We start from the raw sequence: 16,738 nt of genomic DNA on the forward strand, positions 1-16,738 counted from the left end.
CAGTTCTTAAAATTTCACCCTCAATTTGCTATTGCTGACCTTGTCTTAACTCCAGGCAAGGATTTGCCAAAACCTCATGGTGAGGTAGTCAGTTCAGAGAAGTAATAGAGCATACAGCAAACATGCTCTGGCTTCACCTCAAGCATGTTCAGTTTTATCTATCTGATCTCAAACATGCCTTGTACTGAAATCCAACATGCAAGTAGATACGTTCTCCAGATAATCAACAGTCCAGTCATGCTGTTGCATCATCATAAAAAGTGGGCTTGTGTACTGTATTATTGGCATCCAGCATAATGCCTTCCTAATTTAGTTGATTTCAAATGAGGTTTTGGTGAAAAAAACCCCTTCATTCACTGATTTAGATGTGAAAATATCGTCAGAGGAGTGTCAGGCATTCATGTTCCCCAGAAACATGCCTATACATTTTGATATAGCTTCTTTTTATGACATCTGGAAGGTATTAGTGTTCCTCCACCAGTGGCAGTAATGTCATTGACTTTAATATGAATTGATATTGATCACTTAGATGTGATTCCCTGAGCTGTACTCTCTTTCTTCCAGTGGAGGGTCTGCGAGAGGAGGAAATGATCCGCAGCGGTAGCCGAGAGCAGAAGAAGAAGATGTTGCCAGGTGGCTCAGGGTCAGGAGACCTGGACGATGCCACAGAGGCTCTCCTGGGCCTGCCAACAATTCTGTATCCCGACCCCACCACCATCACTGCACCTCCTACTACAGGTAGTGCATGCTAGTAGATGATAACACTACATACACACACACTCACACACATCTTGGTGTTATTACAGTATGATGGCAACATAAGAGGCAATTCACACCTGACGCTGTATGTGATAAGGACCAGTCAGATGCAGGGCTGGCACTGGGCACACCAGCCACCTCTTTAAAACCATGGCTCAGACAGTGCCACCAGACTGAACTGCAGCTAGAAGACTGTTTCAGTTGCCAGTAGGAGCAAAACTTTGATCACCCTTTGACTTGAACCTGGACTGATAATGTGGCAAGATTAATTGTGTCTTGGTCAGGATGATTCTTGAGTAATACTACATGTAATAATAATATTAGTAGTATAGCTCTTTCTCTCTTCTTTGTTGTATGTTTTAAACCAGTTTAACACACGGTCAGAAAGGCCAACCAAATGTTCAGGACAACTGATTAAGATATCATGGTCAATTTTATCAAATGCTGTACTTCTGAGAACAAGAACTGAGACCTTATTTTCATCAGAATTTAGTCTGAGGTCACTAATTATTCCTCCAGAATGTTATTTTCTGTAAGAAAGGTGTTAATTTGCACTGAAACTGTCTTTTCCAGTATCCCACTGATGAATCGATATCAGTCTGTAGTTAGTGAGTGCATTACTATCTAGGTTGGGTTTCTTTAGTAATGGTTTTACAGCAGCTGTTTGCAGAGATGTGTTTATAATCTTCAGGACATTATCTCTGCAATTAGTATGAATGAGTTCAGTCCTATCCATCAAACAGTTCCCATTATCTGTTTGATAGATAGGATGAGAAACACTGTAGGGCTGATCCAAAAATAACCACCCACTGCTTTAGGATGTTTAGTATTGTACATAAAACAGAACTCTCTGGAGCACATTTTTAAGAGTTGATTTCTTTGCTCTGATCTTCCATGGCCTGTCATTAGAGCAGTGCTTGAGAGGGGGCAAGGCACGGAAATGTTAGCAACTCACACACACAAGCCAGCCAGGTACACACGTGTACAGTATACTGTATTTGCACATGCCTCCACAAAAATGCTTTTAAACAAATGTACAAAGGATAATGACAGCCCAGCAACAGTAGGTGGGACGCAGGAAACAAAAGTTGAAACAAAATGTAAGAAAGGAAAGAAAAGATGGGCCCAGAGGCTTGTAGTAGTGGTTGATGCTGCCTCTGTCAAGCAAAAGCAAAAGATGTAGCCTATGAACCATAAAGTAATAACGTTTGTGTTAATGGATAATTAATGTTTTCTTTCACTTTTCCCTTTGACACTTCTGAAGTATGATGGCTCTAATGTCAGCAGTATATTTCCTGCCTGTCCCTAAAACAGTCCTTGTTTATCTTACTAAAACTCCATTCTTGTGCTTGCCATTACCTCACTCATCCAGAGCTCCCAGCTACAGAAACCCCCTCTCGGCTCCCTGATGAGGCCCCAGAGAAAAGTGCCAAAGAGAAGAGAAAGAGGAAGAAGGAAAAAGAGCGTTTTAAAGGGGAGAATAAGGAAGAGCAGGGGACAACACAGGGCAAAGCAGCGGAGGAGAAACCTCGGAAGACGTCCTTCCCTACCCAGCCGGTGACAGGTAACCCGTGCTCCCCAGTATCAGAAAAACGTGATATTAACCCTGGTCTAAAATGTGTCTTTAAGGGATGAGTTAAGGAACAAGAGGCTTGAGAGCAGCAAACCAAGTGTTGGTTTGAAATTTGATGACAGTTTTTACACAGGGGAGGGTCAGGTAGAGGAAAGGATAATGACAGGCCGCCCTGTTTGGCTGCAGGGCTCATGTGTCCTCTCCTTCTTAATCCGAGGAAACACACACATTCACATGCATGGAAACTCACTCATGTTCATGTATGCACCATGTCGACACACGTACACATAGCATTTATGTCCCTAAATGCATAGAGGCATCTGTTTCCTGGTGTAAAACCATGAATTTCTGCATGTACTCACTAATATACAGATGGGTGACAAGTGAATGGAAAAAGTGACTTAGTAAGGTATTGGTCCACCATAAGCATCCAAAACAGCTTCAGTGCTCTTTGGCATATATTCAGCAAGTCTCTGGAACTCTTATCAGTTCAAGGCTATTTGTTTCATGCTTCCTTTTATTAAGGTATGTCTCCCAGGAAACCATTTGAATGTGACAGCGATGCAGCAGCAGACATCATGTTGTTGGTGGATGGATCCTGGAGCATCGGCCGCACCAACTTCAGACGGGTCAGAGATTTCTTGGAGGGCCTGATGACACCCTTCCACATCGGCCCGAACCACATTCAGATCGGTGAGGGTCAGGGAGTGGTGGTGAAGCCATCTCTCTTCTCCTCTGTGAGTTGTATTCATGGAGAGACAGTGCCACACAGTGGGTCTCTGTCCCAATCACATCATCATTTATACTGCATGTTACAGAGGTGTAAGGGGTATACCAGAAGTGATGATATAAGGATGGGTATGTTTTGGGATTTTCTTGCCCAGACACGCATGTTGCAGCAGGGAATATGACCCTTTTGGATGAACTCCAAAACAAGGGACCAGGGTCTAAATCAAGTTTTTAAATCATTTTACCCCTCAGAAACTCCTTACTCAGGGGGTAGTAATTTCCAGAAGTAAAGGAACTTTAGGGGCGGGGCATGCAGCGCTGAACATTTCTCATTGAATGAGTCCCCACGTTTGGTTTTCGTTCATCTTTCTATGACACATCAACATGGAGTTACAGTAGAAACATACGACAGATGGAGGGAATATTCACAGATGTCATTTTTATTGTATAGTTGGATGCAAAAATGACATGTAGAAACAGCTGCTGCTTTTTCATACGTCACTGGGTTAATTTGCCTGATCTGTGGGTCTTTAAATGGCGGTCGAAATAACATTGTTATTTTTGTATAGGTTGTAATAGAACATTGTTCATCTTTAAGAAATAGTCTGCATTGTTTGCTTGTGAAGAAATGTTCACTGTGCTGCTCTCAGAGGGTGATATAATACTCTCAATTTATAGTCAATGGATGGCTTTGCAGTGGCAACACAAGATGAAGAAAGCTAAGAAAGGATATTGAAATTCTAATCTCTTAGAATTAAATGGATTTAACTTTAATGGCCCATCCCTCAAAAACTGATAATATCTTGTCTATTGACAGGTCTAACCCAGTACAGTGGAGATCCCCGCACAGAATGGCAGCTCAACAACTTCACCACTAAAGACCAGCTTTTGGAGGCAGTAAGGAATTTCAGATATAAGGGAGGAAACACATTTACAGGTAAACACACATCACCGCTGACACTCTTCGATACTGTTAGTGTTCATGTGTTTCAGTGTTTGAGACCTTACATATGCCTTTAGAAAAGTCTGTCAGTGTGTAACCATGCATCCATCCCACAGGCCAGGCGCTCCTCCATGTCATGGAGGAGAACATGAGGGTTGAGGCAGGAGCCAGGTCGGACACACCATTTTTCGTCATCTTGCTGACCGATGGGAAATCTCAGGATGATGCCATTGCTGCGGCAAACCGGCTGAAGAATGCCGGTGTGGAGATCATCGCTGTAGGTGAGACTGAATAGAGGCTCAGGTGATGTAGAGACTAACTACCTTTACCTTTTAGCAGTGTCTTAGGGCTTAAGTTTTGTGTGATCCAGTCACATCCATACTCGGCAGTTCTGTGCACCACAGGACTGAGCAGTCTGGAGTCATTTTGTTTATTCAGACTCTGTGACTGCAGAGGAGCATAATCAATTGTAGTCTGATGTGGTTTTATTATTATGCAATACAGTTTCTTTTAGAGGCTCAGAGGCTCTTTGTTCTCTAATCTCTAAATGCTTTTTGCACTAAGTGGGTTGAACCATTATATAACTTTGTATTATTCAGGTGTAAAGAATGCTGATGAAGCGGAGTTGAGACAAGTGGCGTCAGAGCCGGTGGATCTGAATGTCTACAATGTCAATGACTTTCCTTTGCTCAGCAAGCTGGTGGCACGGCTGGTCCACATCCTGTGTGGGAGGATAGAGGATCGTGGCATCTCAAAACGTAGGCTATCTGTCTGTCCATATGTCTTTCCTTGCCAACTCATCAGACATGTGCTTGAATACAAACTTACATTATTTTCATGCCATGCATCAAGTTTTTCAAACTATGAATAACTTGTTGAGGTCTAATGTCCTGATTCCTTGTTGCTGTACTTCCAGGAATGGAGCCAGGGCCCACAGCAGACCCAGCCCTCTCCTACCCAAGTCCTACTGATCTTCGGTTTTCTGAACTGAGCTCCAGAGAAGTGAAGCTTCACTGGATCAATCCTGCAAAGCCAGTCCAACAGTACAGAGTGGTCTACCACAGCGCCGAGGGTCAGAGTCCACAGGAGGTCAGAAATGCAGCCTTACTTTACATCAATAATAAATCAATAAACCGGGTTAGGTTTGTTGCATAAGCAAAGTAAGACCAGCATTCCAGCAGCCCCCACATTCAGCAGGAAAAACGCTGTTCTTTCAGCACAGACAGTGCTAAAACTTGTGTACCCTCCTCAGTAAAGCATCCCCTTTGTCTTCAAAATAAAGGGTGAAATATATATATATATATATATATTCATATTTCTATTCACCTGACAGCTTGATAATAGCTGTGGTTCTCAACCAGTTAAACCCATAATTTTACAATAAGATATTGGGTTTAAATATCTCGTAGAAGCAGTTTCCATTAATCAGGGATTGTACTTTATGTGAGAAGTATGTAACTTTGATGTCGCAATTTTTGTGTAGCTATTGAAAAACGGTGGTCCTGTGTGCGATGGGAAAATAGTGTTTTCATATAAAATGTGCCACATATTTTAAGAGAATGTTATAATGTGAAAATGTGAGTATTTTTTTCACGTCTTTGTCTGACTGTAAGCGATGCTTTGTCTCTAGGTGGTATTGGCCGGCTCAGAGTCCACTGTGCTGCTGGAAGGCCTCTCCTCTCAGACCCTCTACCATGTGTCCATCTTCCCTGTGTATGAAGACAGTGTTGGCCTGGCACTCAGAGGAACTGTCACTACATGTAAGTGACAGTGTACATCACTGCTAAATATATTGTATGTAAAGGGATTCATTTGGATGGTGATCAGTCATACGCTCTTGTTTATCACTCTGTCACTTCCAGGATTTCAGTCAGTACTGAAAGAAAACTTGAAATACATCTCAGCACTTTTGTCCCATCTGAATGATACGCTACATTTCAAAAATAAGTATGATAATATTCCATTTTTTTATTGTCCATAAATCACCATAGCTTATACTTAATCCCACTTCCTACTACTGCATCAAAATCTGCCCCATACTTTAACCTATTTATCCGATTCAAATACCAAACATTTCCTGGTTACAGTTTCACAGAAGCAGATAGTAGGTTGCATGTTTTATTAGCTTCTTTACACAATATCATATGGTATTTTCGGCTAACATTTTAACATTTTAGAGTGAGTAGTGAAGACCTGCTACAATTCTGTCAGCATCATATTTTATTGTGATATCTCTTTTCACTATCCTACAGTGTTGTCTGCGGTGGGAGTGTGTCCTGTTGTGAACACTTTACACTTTACAGAATATCATTTAGCATGACTCTTTTTTGTTTTTAGTGTGACTAAAAACAAATCACCATTATGGACAGTACAGTATATCCTCCCCCTTCTCCTGCCCAGCCCTCAAACTGTATACACACAGTGTCTATAGAGTGTTCAATCATCACTAAATCACGCAATGTACTCAATTTACCCATCATTAGTTTACAGGCTTGTTTGTAAAACCGTGTTTGTATACTACAAACTACTTGTAACATTTCTCCTCTTATTCTCCCTATCCTTTTCTCCCCTGTCCTTCCTGTCTCTTCCTGTCCCTCTCACTAAGTGCCCCTGGCCATGCCTGCCAACCTGGAGGTAACTCCTTCGTCTTGTAGCACACTGACAGTGAGTTGGGGTGCAGCACTTGGTGCAACACAGTACATGATCCTGTACTCAGCTCTCAACCATGGAGAACCTGATGACGCCAAGGAGGTGAGAACTGGATCTCTCTGCTGTGTGTGTGCGTGATTTTAATTACAAGCAAATATATGCAAGCCAACAGTATCCAGCCTAGTCATCAGACAGGACAAGGGCATCGGCAACAGGTAAGCCGGCGGGTGAAAACATAATATGACACAGTGCTCGTGTAGTTATATAGTGATAGTGCATACGTAGTGATCGTGGAGAAATTATAGTAATAGTGTCGATATATGGTGATAGTGCAGAGTCTCTCCCTCAATTCCTCTTTCCTCATGTCTGATCCTTGCATTGATAAAAATGTTCTGTTCAGTCATTGGCTTCTCACTTCTTCAATTCCATTGTATGTAAGCTCTCAGCTCCATTTACTCTCTGTGATATAATCTTACTGTAAGGTGTGATAGAAGGCTTATTACCACATGATTTGTGGGCAGAGAGCATCCTAACAGGTTGTTTGCAGATGATGTCATGTCACTGTTTCATTGGGGCATGTACTGCAGATAAAGTGCCAGAAGTGATAGGAAGCACTATAACACACTCTCAAAATGCCAGTGTTTTTGTTTATGGTTGCGCAGATCGCTCAAACCAAGAAAACATGGGAGCTATTATTGCATAACAAATGTTGTTGCTCATAAGGGTGAAAAATGCAGAAAATTGACTGAAAAACGCCAGAAAAAAAATGGCTTGTTAACTGTCCGCGGTCGGGAGGAGCTGAGTCAGCTAAGGGTGGAAATGGTCGTAACATCAGCTTTTGTTTTAAATCTGTGGTGATAGATTAAAAGTAATGGCTACCAGCAACACAGCTTACACTTGTTAAACCAGCGTTAACAGTTTCACATCCAACATATGTTCTGGCTTTCTGCTAGTTCCTTTCTCATAATTTCATCTAAACTAGCCCAGTAAGAACTCTCCTTCATCTCATTCATTGCAGTTTTCACTTCTAGCCCTCTGTCTGAATTTAACGTCAAGTCCTGCAAACAAACCTGTAACTCCACGTCTGCTTTTTGTTTTTGTATTCATGCAGGAGAAATTCAGTGCAGAGCAGACAGTGGTGGAGCTGGCAGAGTTACTGCCGGCAACAGACTACTCTGTCACTCTCTATGCCCTCTATGATGAGGAGCCCAGTGACCCTGTCACTGCTGTTGCCACTACATGTAAGACATTCCCCAAACATTCTCATCACCTATTTTCACATTTTCCTTCTTTAATTTTCCTCCACCTTTTTCTATTTCTTTCTCATTCCCCTTTTCTGCCATAGTTCCTTCTATCATTTTATGACAGAGCTTCCTCTCTAGCACAATAACGTCTCAATGGCACTGATAAAACAATTATTACCATTTGTCTTCTCCTCACAGTCCCCCTCCCACCACCAGTAAGTGTTCAGTTCCCAGTGGTTACACACAGTATGCTGAGGGTGAGCTGGGTGCCTGGAGCCATGGACGTTCCTGGTCACAGAATCATCTACAGCACCAACCACGGCAGTGACGTCAAGCAGGTAATGTCCCAAACACACCGGTGTCCACTTACAAACCGTCTGTCTCAAAAAACATCCCCATAACTCAGATATTATTAGATATTAATTTCTTATGAGTGACTTTTACGTGTCTTTGACTAAGGGAGGTTACTGTTGTGCTTCAGTCAGTCATATAGGAGGAAAGTGTCGGTCTTTCATTTTTTGTGTCAGTTGTTCATGTTAAAGATCTTTCCAGGTGGAGGTAACAGGACTGAACTCGGTGCTGGTGGAGAACCTCTCCTCTCTGTCCAGATACCTGGTTTCAGTCCAGTCTCATTACCCACAAGGCCTGTCTGCAGCACTCACCAGTAACATCACTACACGTAAGACACACATACGCACACACCAAGACTTTTGTGCCTGAAGGCATCATCATCATTTCCTTTGATGTGTAAAGGGAGTTGTCTCATATAACAGGACAGCAGAGAAGAAACATTAAATTAAATGAAGAAACATCAGAAAGTGTATCTGCTTTTCTTTCCTTCTCTCGTAGTGAAGGTGCCTTCTCCTTCAGACCTCAGGGTGACTAATTTCTCAGGCAGTGAAATCACCGTGCGCTGGGAGGCTGCAGCTGATGATGTTGTGTCCTACCTCATCAAGTGGATCTCTCTCAGTGGAGGAGACCTGAGACAGGTGGGCTGGATTAACGGGTGGGTGGAATGTATAGTGTCTTATGTTAATGTTGCTCTTTTTCCCCTGTCTGTTTTTTTAGCTGAGGGTGAGTGGTGAGAGTGAAGGGGCGATCCTGGAGGGTGTGGTGGATGATAAGGAATACCAGATCTCTCTGTCTGCACTTTATGGAGATGGAGCTCAGAGTGAAGCTGTGGCCATACGCTACAGCACCTGTGAGTCACACACATCCATAAGTAAGAAGTGAAATATTAACAGCAACGCAGGAAGGTAGTTTGTGTCACTAAATATAAATAAAGACTTGAAGATGTGAAGAGGAAATCTCAGAAAAAGACATAGTACTGAATACACTGCCCAGTTCTGGGTTGGATATTATATTATTCATGTCATATGGTAACTCCTCAGTCCACCTTGGGTCCTGATCATAGCTTGGCAGATAGTCTGGTGTCTGTTCTTTAGGGACCTTGGTGGTACAACAGAAACTCCAGCAGGAATTCTATTTCTTGATTTTCCGTTTTAATATTGTCAAAAAGGTTAAATGTTTATAATTAACACTCTTAATCTGGTACACCATAAACTGCCCCTTCGTTTCCTGTACACTTTATCTAATCCACATTCTTATTGTTGTAGCTTTTCTTTGCTTGATCACTGAACCTTTTACTGTATACTGTATTGCACTTATGTTTTTTATGTTGTCTTGATGCAAAAAGCAGACAATATCGATTTAAACTGAACTGAATCTTCCTTGTAGTGAGTCTAAATATCTGCTCTTTGTGTTTTGTCTCTACAGTGTCTGGTGGAGGCCCATCCAGCGTTTCAGTCTCAGAGGAGACTGCAGTCAGCATGGTGGTCAGCTGGGTACCTCCCAACGCTCACGTCCTCCAGTATCGCGTGTCTTACACTGCGCTGACTGGAACTGAAAGCCAGGACATCACTGTGAGTGGGCTGTAATAGTCACCTCTTCAGCTGCTTTGTGCTTCATCCTGCTAGACAGTAAATCATAGTGCTTCACAGAAGTCACAGAGACTTCCAAATACTGCAAATTAGCTCTTTGGCGACAGATGAACATTATACTTGACACTTTGCTTTGAAAGGTGGGTTTGTCATCTACAGGTGTTGGTCCCAGGTGGTGAAAAGCAGGTTGTGCTCGAGTCATTACAGCCAGATACACGTTACAGCATCCTGGTCACCGCCGAGTACCGCAACAGAGAAGGAGGCAGCGGTTCAGCTCAGGGCAAAACCAGTGAGTCAAACACACTAAAATAATACACACCTACTGGAAAACTTAAAAGTGATTGAATTTGAACTTGTGGCTTGTGTAGTTTGTCCATTTCTCTTGGACAGCACAACATTCTGCATCTATTTCTCTTAGAAGTCATCATGGTGCATGCCACTGCTACAGACATGTTGCGTTCAGGGACCACCCAGACAGACGTGTCTCCCAACCTGAACGTTCCTCACCCCTGACCTCACTTGAGAGTAGAGACTTGATACACTACATGTAGCCTCAATAAAAATGTAGATGTGTTTAGCGTTAAATTAGTAATTAATTAAAACTTACCTTACTTTAATTATTAATATCATTGGCCATCATATCACTCAACATTATATCTGCATTTTAGCTTGCAGCACAGGAAGACAGAAGATGGATGTTGATATTATGTTCTGAAATGTGCCCACATTATTTAAGAGGGCTCCAGAGGCCTCCTCAGTCAGTGAGGAGTCACTGACGGATGGCTGCATGACATGCACAGAGGCATGAGACATTATCCTATACATATGTATTATTATGTATGTATTTGATGCATGCAAACATTTGTAAGGCCTTCACAGATAGTTTGCACTTAAGATGGTTGACACTGTGCTGTATCTTTATTGATATTGTCAATATAACTGCAGAGGAAATATCTTATGTATGGATATAAGATACAGAGTCTTTTATGTTTTGGTATCTTGAAGCATATTCATGTTGGGTACATAGACCGGTGGTTCGTCTTAAAGGGGAACACACCAAAGTCTGCTTATAGGTGTTGGGGAGTACTATTGCACATGTAGAAATAGCTGTTTGAAGTGTCTCCAGAGGGAGCTGTGTGTAGTCTGATAGATGGCCTCGGCTGATGTCACTTGAGTCAGTGAGTGAGCTTGCCAGACCTATCTCTCTCTCTCTCTCTCTCTCTCTCTCTCTCTCTCTCTCTCTCTCTCTCTCTCTCTCTCTCTCTCTCTCTCTCACTCACTCTCTCTCTCTCTCTCTCTCTCTCTCTCTCTCACTCACTCTCTCTCTCTCTCCAGCCAGTCTGCGGGTCAGCAGTGTGAGTGTGGTCAGGTCAGACCACTCCAGTATCTGTGTGTCCTGGCGACCTGTGTCTGCTGTCGATGGATATCGTATTGTCATTCAGTCTGTCAAAGGTAACCTATTATATAATCTATAGTAACTGCCAGCTCTGGGAAACGACTCTTAATTTACCCATTGGTGTGCGTATGTGTCCTGTCAATGTGTGCATTGTGTATAGACAAGCAAACAAAGGAGGAAACTGTCGATGAGTCCAGCAGCAGTCACTGTTTCACTGATCTGGAGCCGGAGACTTTGTATCGCATCAGTGTGCACTCTCTTCTCGGCTCAGCAGAGGGCGCTGCCGTCTCCATTCTCCATCCAACAGGTCTGACCTTACCTGGGTTACACAGAAAGAGTGTCAGATGTTGAAGTTAGGTGCCTTAAAACAAAGGCCAACCTCTGCCTGGTTTTTATAAATTTCCTTAGAAGTAAGTCATTTTTAGGCTGCTTGCTTCCATAAAATGTAATCAAATCATTCAGTATTTGTGGAAGTAATTGCATACATTGATACATGCAGTACATTATCCTTAGACAAAAATCTGTAAATGTCTTAACATTTTTGCCGCTTGTTAAATGTGTCATGATTGGTTTTACTTGTTTCTTTTTCAGCCACAGCTCCAGCAAGAATTCCCATCCACCCCCGCATGTACCCGATCCACAACGAAGGTGACTCATATCGCAGTTACGTTGTTCTGTAGAAGTGCATCGGATTAGCTCATTAATTGTTTTTCGCATGTCTTAGGGATTATTATTAGTATTTCAGTTCAGGCTGAGCAGACTTGTTGTATTCTTAAATCTTTAAATTTAAATTTAAATTTTCTTTCTTTTGTTATTAAACTTTTTATTTGAAGAAGAAACAGCCATCATCAAGTCTTATCATCAAAGCAGATAAGGAGAGACAAATAGGTTAAAAAGAAAAAGAAAAGAAAAATAAATATATAAATGAATATAAAGAATTAAAAAAAAACACATAATTACAAATGTGTCTACACTCTCTATCACCGTGCTCCTATACAGGTAAACTGATGGGCAACTTAAGTATCCAAAGAGTGGGAAATTATAATGATAACTAGAAAAGAACAATAACAGCCGTAATAATAAAGAGTTTGTCTGCCCCATGTGGACCTTCCTTTATCCATGATTTCTCCTGTGAACAGTATCTTACTGTGAGGTAATAACAGCAATGACAAGAGCAACAGCAACACAAATGATAGTAATAATAAATTAAATAAAGATAGATTGCTGCATACATGTATAACACTGAATAATAATATTGTAATTGCTGAACAGAAACAGAGACATCTTAAATATCTTCGATATGATTCCACGTCCAGGGTCTGACCTGTAGCTGAGTAGGAATATCTTCACTATACCAAAATTAGTTTGTTGCAATTCTCCCTTTTTCATTGTTTTCTCTAGGTAATGTCTAAGTTGCAAAAATCTATAAAACTTTTGATTGATAAAACCAAATCCATTTTTAAGATCCTGGAACTGTCGCAGTGTGCCTCCCTCATAGAGGTCACTGTGTTCTATTAACTCTTTATCGGCCCACTGTTTAAATCCATCCTGTTTGGTAAGAAATCTGAGTCCTGTCCTATCCATCTTATGATCCAGTATGGTTCTTTGGCCTTGTTTTCATTGACTACCCTGTTCCAAATCCTAATTGCCATTTTTATCCATGGGTTTATGTCTTTTAGACAAGTAAGCATTTATGTTTCTTTCATCGTCATGACATTAACCCAGTGAGAGAGCGGGTAGCACTTGGTTTTGGTGATGTGCTTGAAATTTGTTTCATCGTAATCATGAAATCAGACCATCAGAATACTTAAATTGCAGACTTGTTTTAGCGTACCTGGAGCTCACATTGAGACTCTGGTATTTTTGTCTGGACTGAAAATGCTGGAAAAACCCTCTACTGTTGGTTTCTCAGCTTTGCTTTGCTTGTATGATTCAACACCGCCCTGTTGTGTTTCAGTGTGTCCTGAAGTCACCATCAGAAACAGCATTGTTAAAGGTGAGGTCCTCAGATGTAACTACAAACTCCCTCTCTTACGAATAAACTGAAAGATCAGATTTAAAAAGCTCCTTCTGTTGCTGTCATGTGTTTGTTTTCTCAGGATTTGACATGATGGAAGCGTTTGGTCTGACTCAGAGAGCTCACTCATCTGTGGAGGGCGTGGCAGCCGAGCCTTTTGTCTTCAACACCCTCCCCACCTACACCCTGTACAGAGACATCCAGCTGACACAGAGCACCAAGTGAGTGCATCTCTTTTGCTGCTTTGAATTGACCCTCTACAAAAACTACATATTTGAATAAATACTTGACTTGGTCTTATCACTTTGCCATGTATCGGGTAATAAAGATTGCAGTGTTCTGAACCCTCCGTTCAATGTCGACATCAATACGTCCTCCATGCTGTTTGTTCAGCTGTGTCCAGTCGTGTGTGGGAGGTGTGTCGTGCTATATGCATACTGCAAGTTGAACAAACAGTCCTTTGGGACAACTTCCTAATATGGCCAGAACAATCTAATCCCTATCCGGTGAAGAGTGAGCATTGCATACCAAAAATTCATTAGAAGAAGAAGAAGACGGGCAAATCTACAAAGGTTGCTCTCCGCAGCATGGCTCCTGGCTTCCCTCACTTGCATCGCTTCTCACGCCTCACGCCTTCACCTATCAGGGTTGCGGGAGAGGGATGTCTTCGCTCACTCCAGCATCATTTTTAGGAGATGGAATTGACTCATGATACCCAGCTTCTTAACTCTAATAATGAAGTGACAGTTTTAAAGAATAGCACGGGCTAACTCCTGATAACTTCTGCTGCAATACCAAGTACAGATCTGTTGCTATGTCAGGGTGTCACAGAGTGTGGCTGAAATCACACCAACTGACATTTTCAACTTGTATATTTTTGGATTAAAGGAGGAATAAAAACAGCTATGATTGGAATTTAGACGTTTTATACAGTTTATATGGTTAGTGTAGCTACAGTATTGTAATAATGCAGTAATATTAATATTAAAATAAATGTTCTAACAAAAAAAGAATGAAGTAGGTCCCTTTACATTTTATTAAATATATCCATCTTTCCCTCTCTCTTTCCAGGTTCATCCACCCTGCAGGCTTCTCTCCAGAGCACACCATCAGCATCACCTTCCGTATGTTGCAGGACACACCGAGGGAGCCCTTCGCCCTCTGGCAGCTCACTGACAACGACTTCCAGCCCAGGATGGGGGTAGTGCTGGACCGTGAGTAACATCTGTTACTGCTTTGTGAACAGCCAAAACCCTAAATAGATAGATGCAAATGAATTAAAGCATGAGGTTGGTGGTATTCTATATTGGACAGTGGACTTGTGGCTGAGAGCTACTGTCAGGGGAGGAAAAGCTGGTTTTGTTTTGTTTTGTTTTGTTTTGTTTTGTAGGATTTATTCACAACAACATACTAAAGTATTGCCAGACTCATTCTTAAAGAAGTGAAGATTTAGCTGAATTTAGCTTTTTTTCTGGGAATCACAAGATGTCCTCAGCGACCTGTGTTGTCTCTGCCTCTCTCTGTAAGGATTTATGGCAAACTGAGATTGCTTCTTTCACTGTTGAAGATTATTGAAATGCAGACTGACACATTTTAAGAAGTAATTTTAAGAAAGCCAGTAGTGTGAAAACCCACTAGAGGTTAGGAAATACTGTTTTATTATAAGAATTGAAATTTTAATTGTAATGATTACATTTGTATTTAATCATTTGATCACTGAATAGCTCGCTCTGTTTTTGTGCTTTGTACAGCTACCACCAAGCATCTGGTGTACTTCAGTCTGGACTACAGGGGAGAGGTGCAGGAACTGACCTTTGACCAGCCACAGGTCCACAGGCTGTTCTATGGCAGCTTTCACAAGGTGAGATGATACACACTGAGCATGTGTGAGGAGACAGTCAGAGCTTCACTGTCATTCAGCAGAACATTAAACATGGATGCTGTGTTTTCAAATCATTTTAAATATCCTTGTTTCCATCTACTCACCTTGTCACTCATTCACTTTTGAGCACTCACTAAAACAAAAGAAATATCAAGATTTGCAATCACAGGAAAATTGAACGTGAGATTTTCTCCATGATGAATAACGTGACAATGAGTCCTTGTCTCTACTTACCTATTCCTGCTCTGAGCCCATGTGATTAATCATGTGTTAGACTCTTGAGCTGCTCCTAATGATTGCTCCTACACTTCACTGTAAGTAGGACTAAGTCACTTGATGAATATTTCACATTCTTGACAGGCAGTGAAGAAGTTATTTGCTCCTCAGTAACTGCTGACCTCATGCAGAGATTTCCAGACTGTGTTTGGTGTTTGGTTAATTCAGATACTTAACAACCCTTTAGCACCTGATTGCCACAGTTTGCATCAAGACTTCTACATATTTTGTGCAAGCTGTGTTTTTTGGTTCAGGGTGACTTACACTTCCTGAGGATCTCATTATCACTGATGTCCATTGCAAAAAGACATCCATGAATCTGCCTATAAATCATAGAAGAAAGGATCATAACTCCAGGCCTACCTGGCCTAATATGACAAAATAATGTGGGATTTCAGCTCGTGCTTTATCTCTCATGGTTCCATTTGATCAGTCCTCTGTCTTCTTTGATTGGCAGGTTCACCTGTCTGTCAGCCAGGTGAGTGTGTCCCTGTCTGTGGACTGCCAGCATGTGGGTGAGAGGCCTGCCCGCCCACTAGGCAACCTGCCCACTGACGGATTTGAGATGCTGGGAAAACTGGTGAAGACCAGAGGACCCAATAGTGGATCAGCACCGGTACTTTTCCTTCTGTTCTCTTCTCTTCTGATTGGCTCTGTCCCTGTCCTGTGCTCAGCCTGTATCCTGTGTTCTTCATTGTTTCCAGTTCGGGCTGCAGTCCTTTGAGATCGTCTGTAACACCACGTGGCCTTCAGAGGATACATGCTGTGATCTGCCTGGAGTGGTCAGTCTGTTGCTGTTTACATTTACCCCTCGTCAACTCTGTTACCTTGTCGGCAAACTGTGTTTGACTTGCAGTGAGCTCAGTGCTTTCTGTGAAGGTAGCTCTTGACAGTTTACTGAAATTTAAACTAATTCTGTCTTCAAAAACCGTTTCATAACATGTGTCAAAGTGACTCACTTTTTTCCCGGTGGTTATACAATAGTGAGAGATACTATATGAGAGCACAGTAAATGTACTATTGGCTTCAAGGGCTGACTTACTGTTTATTGCTTGTGTGTTTGTGTGCGTCAGAGAGATGAGGAGAGCTGTCCTGCCCCGGCATACTCCTGTACCTGTTCCTCCGACATCCCTGGGGCTCCTGGTTCCCCTGGACCAACTGTATGACACCATGAGACCTTGAGTGCTGGCTGACTGCTGACTCATTTTTTGTGCGATCCAATTGTTTAATAACATGTTTGCTGTCTTTTTCTCAGGGAAAGCCAGGTCCTCGTGGTGAGAAAGGTGAGAAGGGGGATCAAGGCGAAAAGGTGAGATGAAAGTATTTATTC

General features: G+C 42.0%; 1 protein-coding gene across 1 annotated transcript in view; it reads left to right on the top strand.

Annotated features, from left to right (window-relative positions):
• Window positions 1-16,738, top strand: part of LOC143326932 (collagen alpha-1(XX) chain-like) — a 28,403-nt gene that overhangs the window by 7,140 nt on the left and 4,525 nt on the right. Inside the window, exons 4-30 of the mRNA XM_076740985.1 lie at window positions 565-738; window positions 2,132-2,323; window positions 2,858-3,025; window positions 3,879-3,998; window positions 4,121-4,285; window positions 4,604-4,762; window positions 4,921-5,093; window positions 5,635-5,764; window positions 6,610-6,755; window positions 7,765-7,894; window positions 8,096-8,235; window positions 8,450-8,576; window positions 8,747-8,886; window positions 8,966-9,098; window positions 9,674-9,819; window positions 9,997-10,126; window positions 11,173-11,289; window positions 11,394-11,540; window positions 11,825-11,881; window positions 13,191-13,229; window positions 13,333-13,471; window positions 14,322-14,464; window positions 15,002-15,111; window positions 15,866-16,024; window positions 16,113-16,190; window positions 16,482-16,568; window positions 16,664-16,717. Coding sequence (XP_076597100.1) covers window positions 565-738; window positions 2,132-2,323; window positions 2,858-3,025; window positions 3,879-3,998; window positions 4,121-4,285; window positions 4,604-4,762; window positions 4,921-5,093; window positions 5,635-5,764; window positions 6,610-6,755; window positions 7,765-7,894; window positions 8,096-8,235; window positions 8,450-8,576; window positions 8,747-8,886; window positions 8,966-9,098; window positions 9,674-9,819; window positions 9,997-10,126; window positions 11,173-11,289; window positions 11,394-11,540; window positions 11,825-11,881; window positions 13,191-13,229; window positions 13,333-13,471; window positions 14,322-14,464; window positions 15,002-15,111; window positions 15,866-16,024; window positions 16,113-16,190; window positions 16,482-16,568; window positions 16,664-16,717 — 3,503 coding nt within the window. The remainder of the gene's footprint in view (window positions 1-564; window positions 739-2,131; window positions 2,324-2,857; window positions 3,026-3,878; window positions 3,999-4,120; window positions 4,286-4,603; window positions 4,763-4,920; window positions 5,094-5,634; window positions 5,765-6,609; window positions 6,756-7,764; window positions 7,895-8,095; window positions 8,236-8,449; window positions 8,577-8,746; window positions 8,887-8,965; window positions 9,099-9,673; window positions 9,820-9,996; window positions 10,127-11,172; window positions 11,290-11,393; window positions 11,541-11,824; window positions 11,882-13,190; window positions 13,230-13,332; window positions 13,472-14,321; window positions 14,465-15,001; window positions 15,112-15,865; window positions 16,025-16,112; window positions 16,191-16,481; window positions 16,569-16,663; window positions 16,718-16,738) is intronic.

Source organism: Chaetodon auriga, chromosome 10 (assembly GCF_051107435.1).
Source record: "Chaetodon auriga isolate fChaAug3 chromosome 10, fChaAug3.hap1, whole genome shotgun sequence".
NCBI lineage: Eukaryota > Metazoa > Chordata > Actinopteri > Chaetodontiformes > Chaetodontidae > Chaetodon > Chaetodon auriga.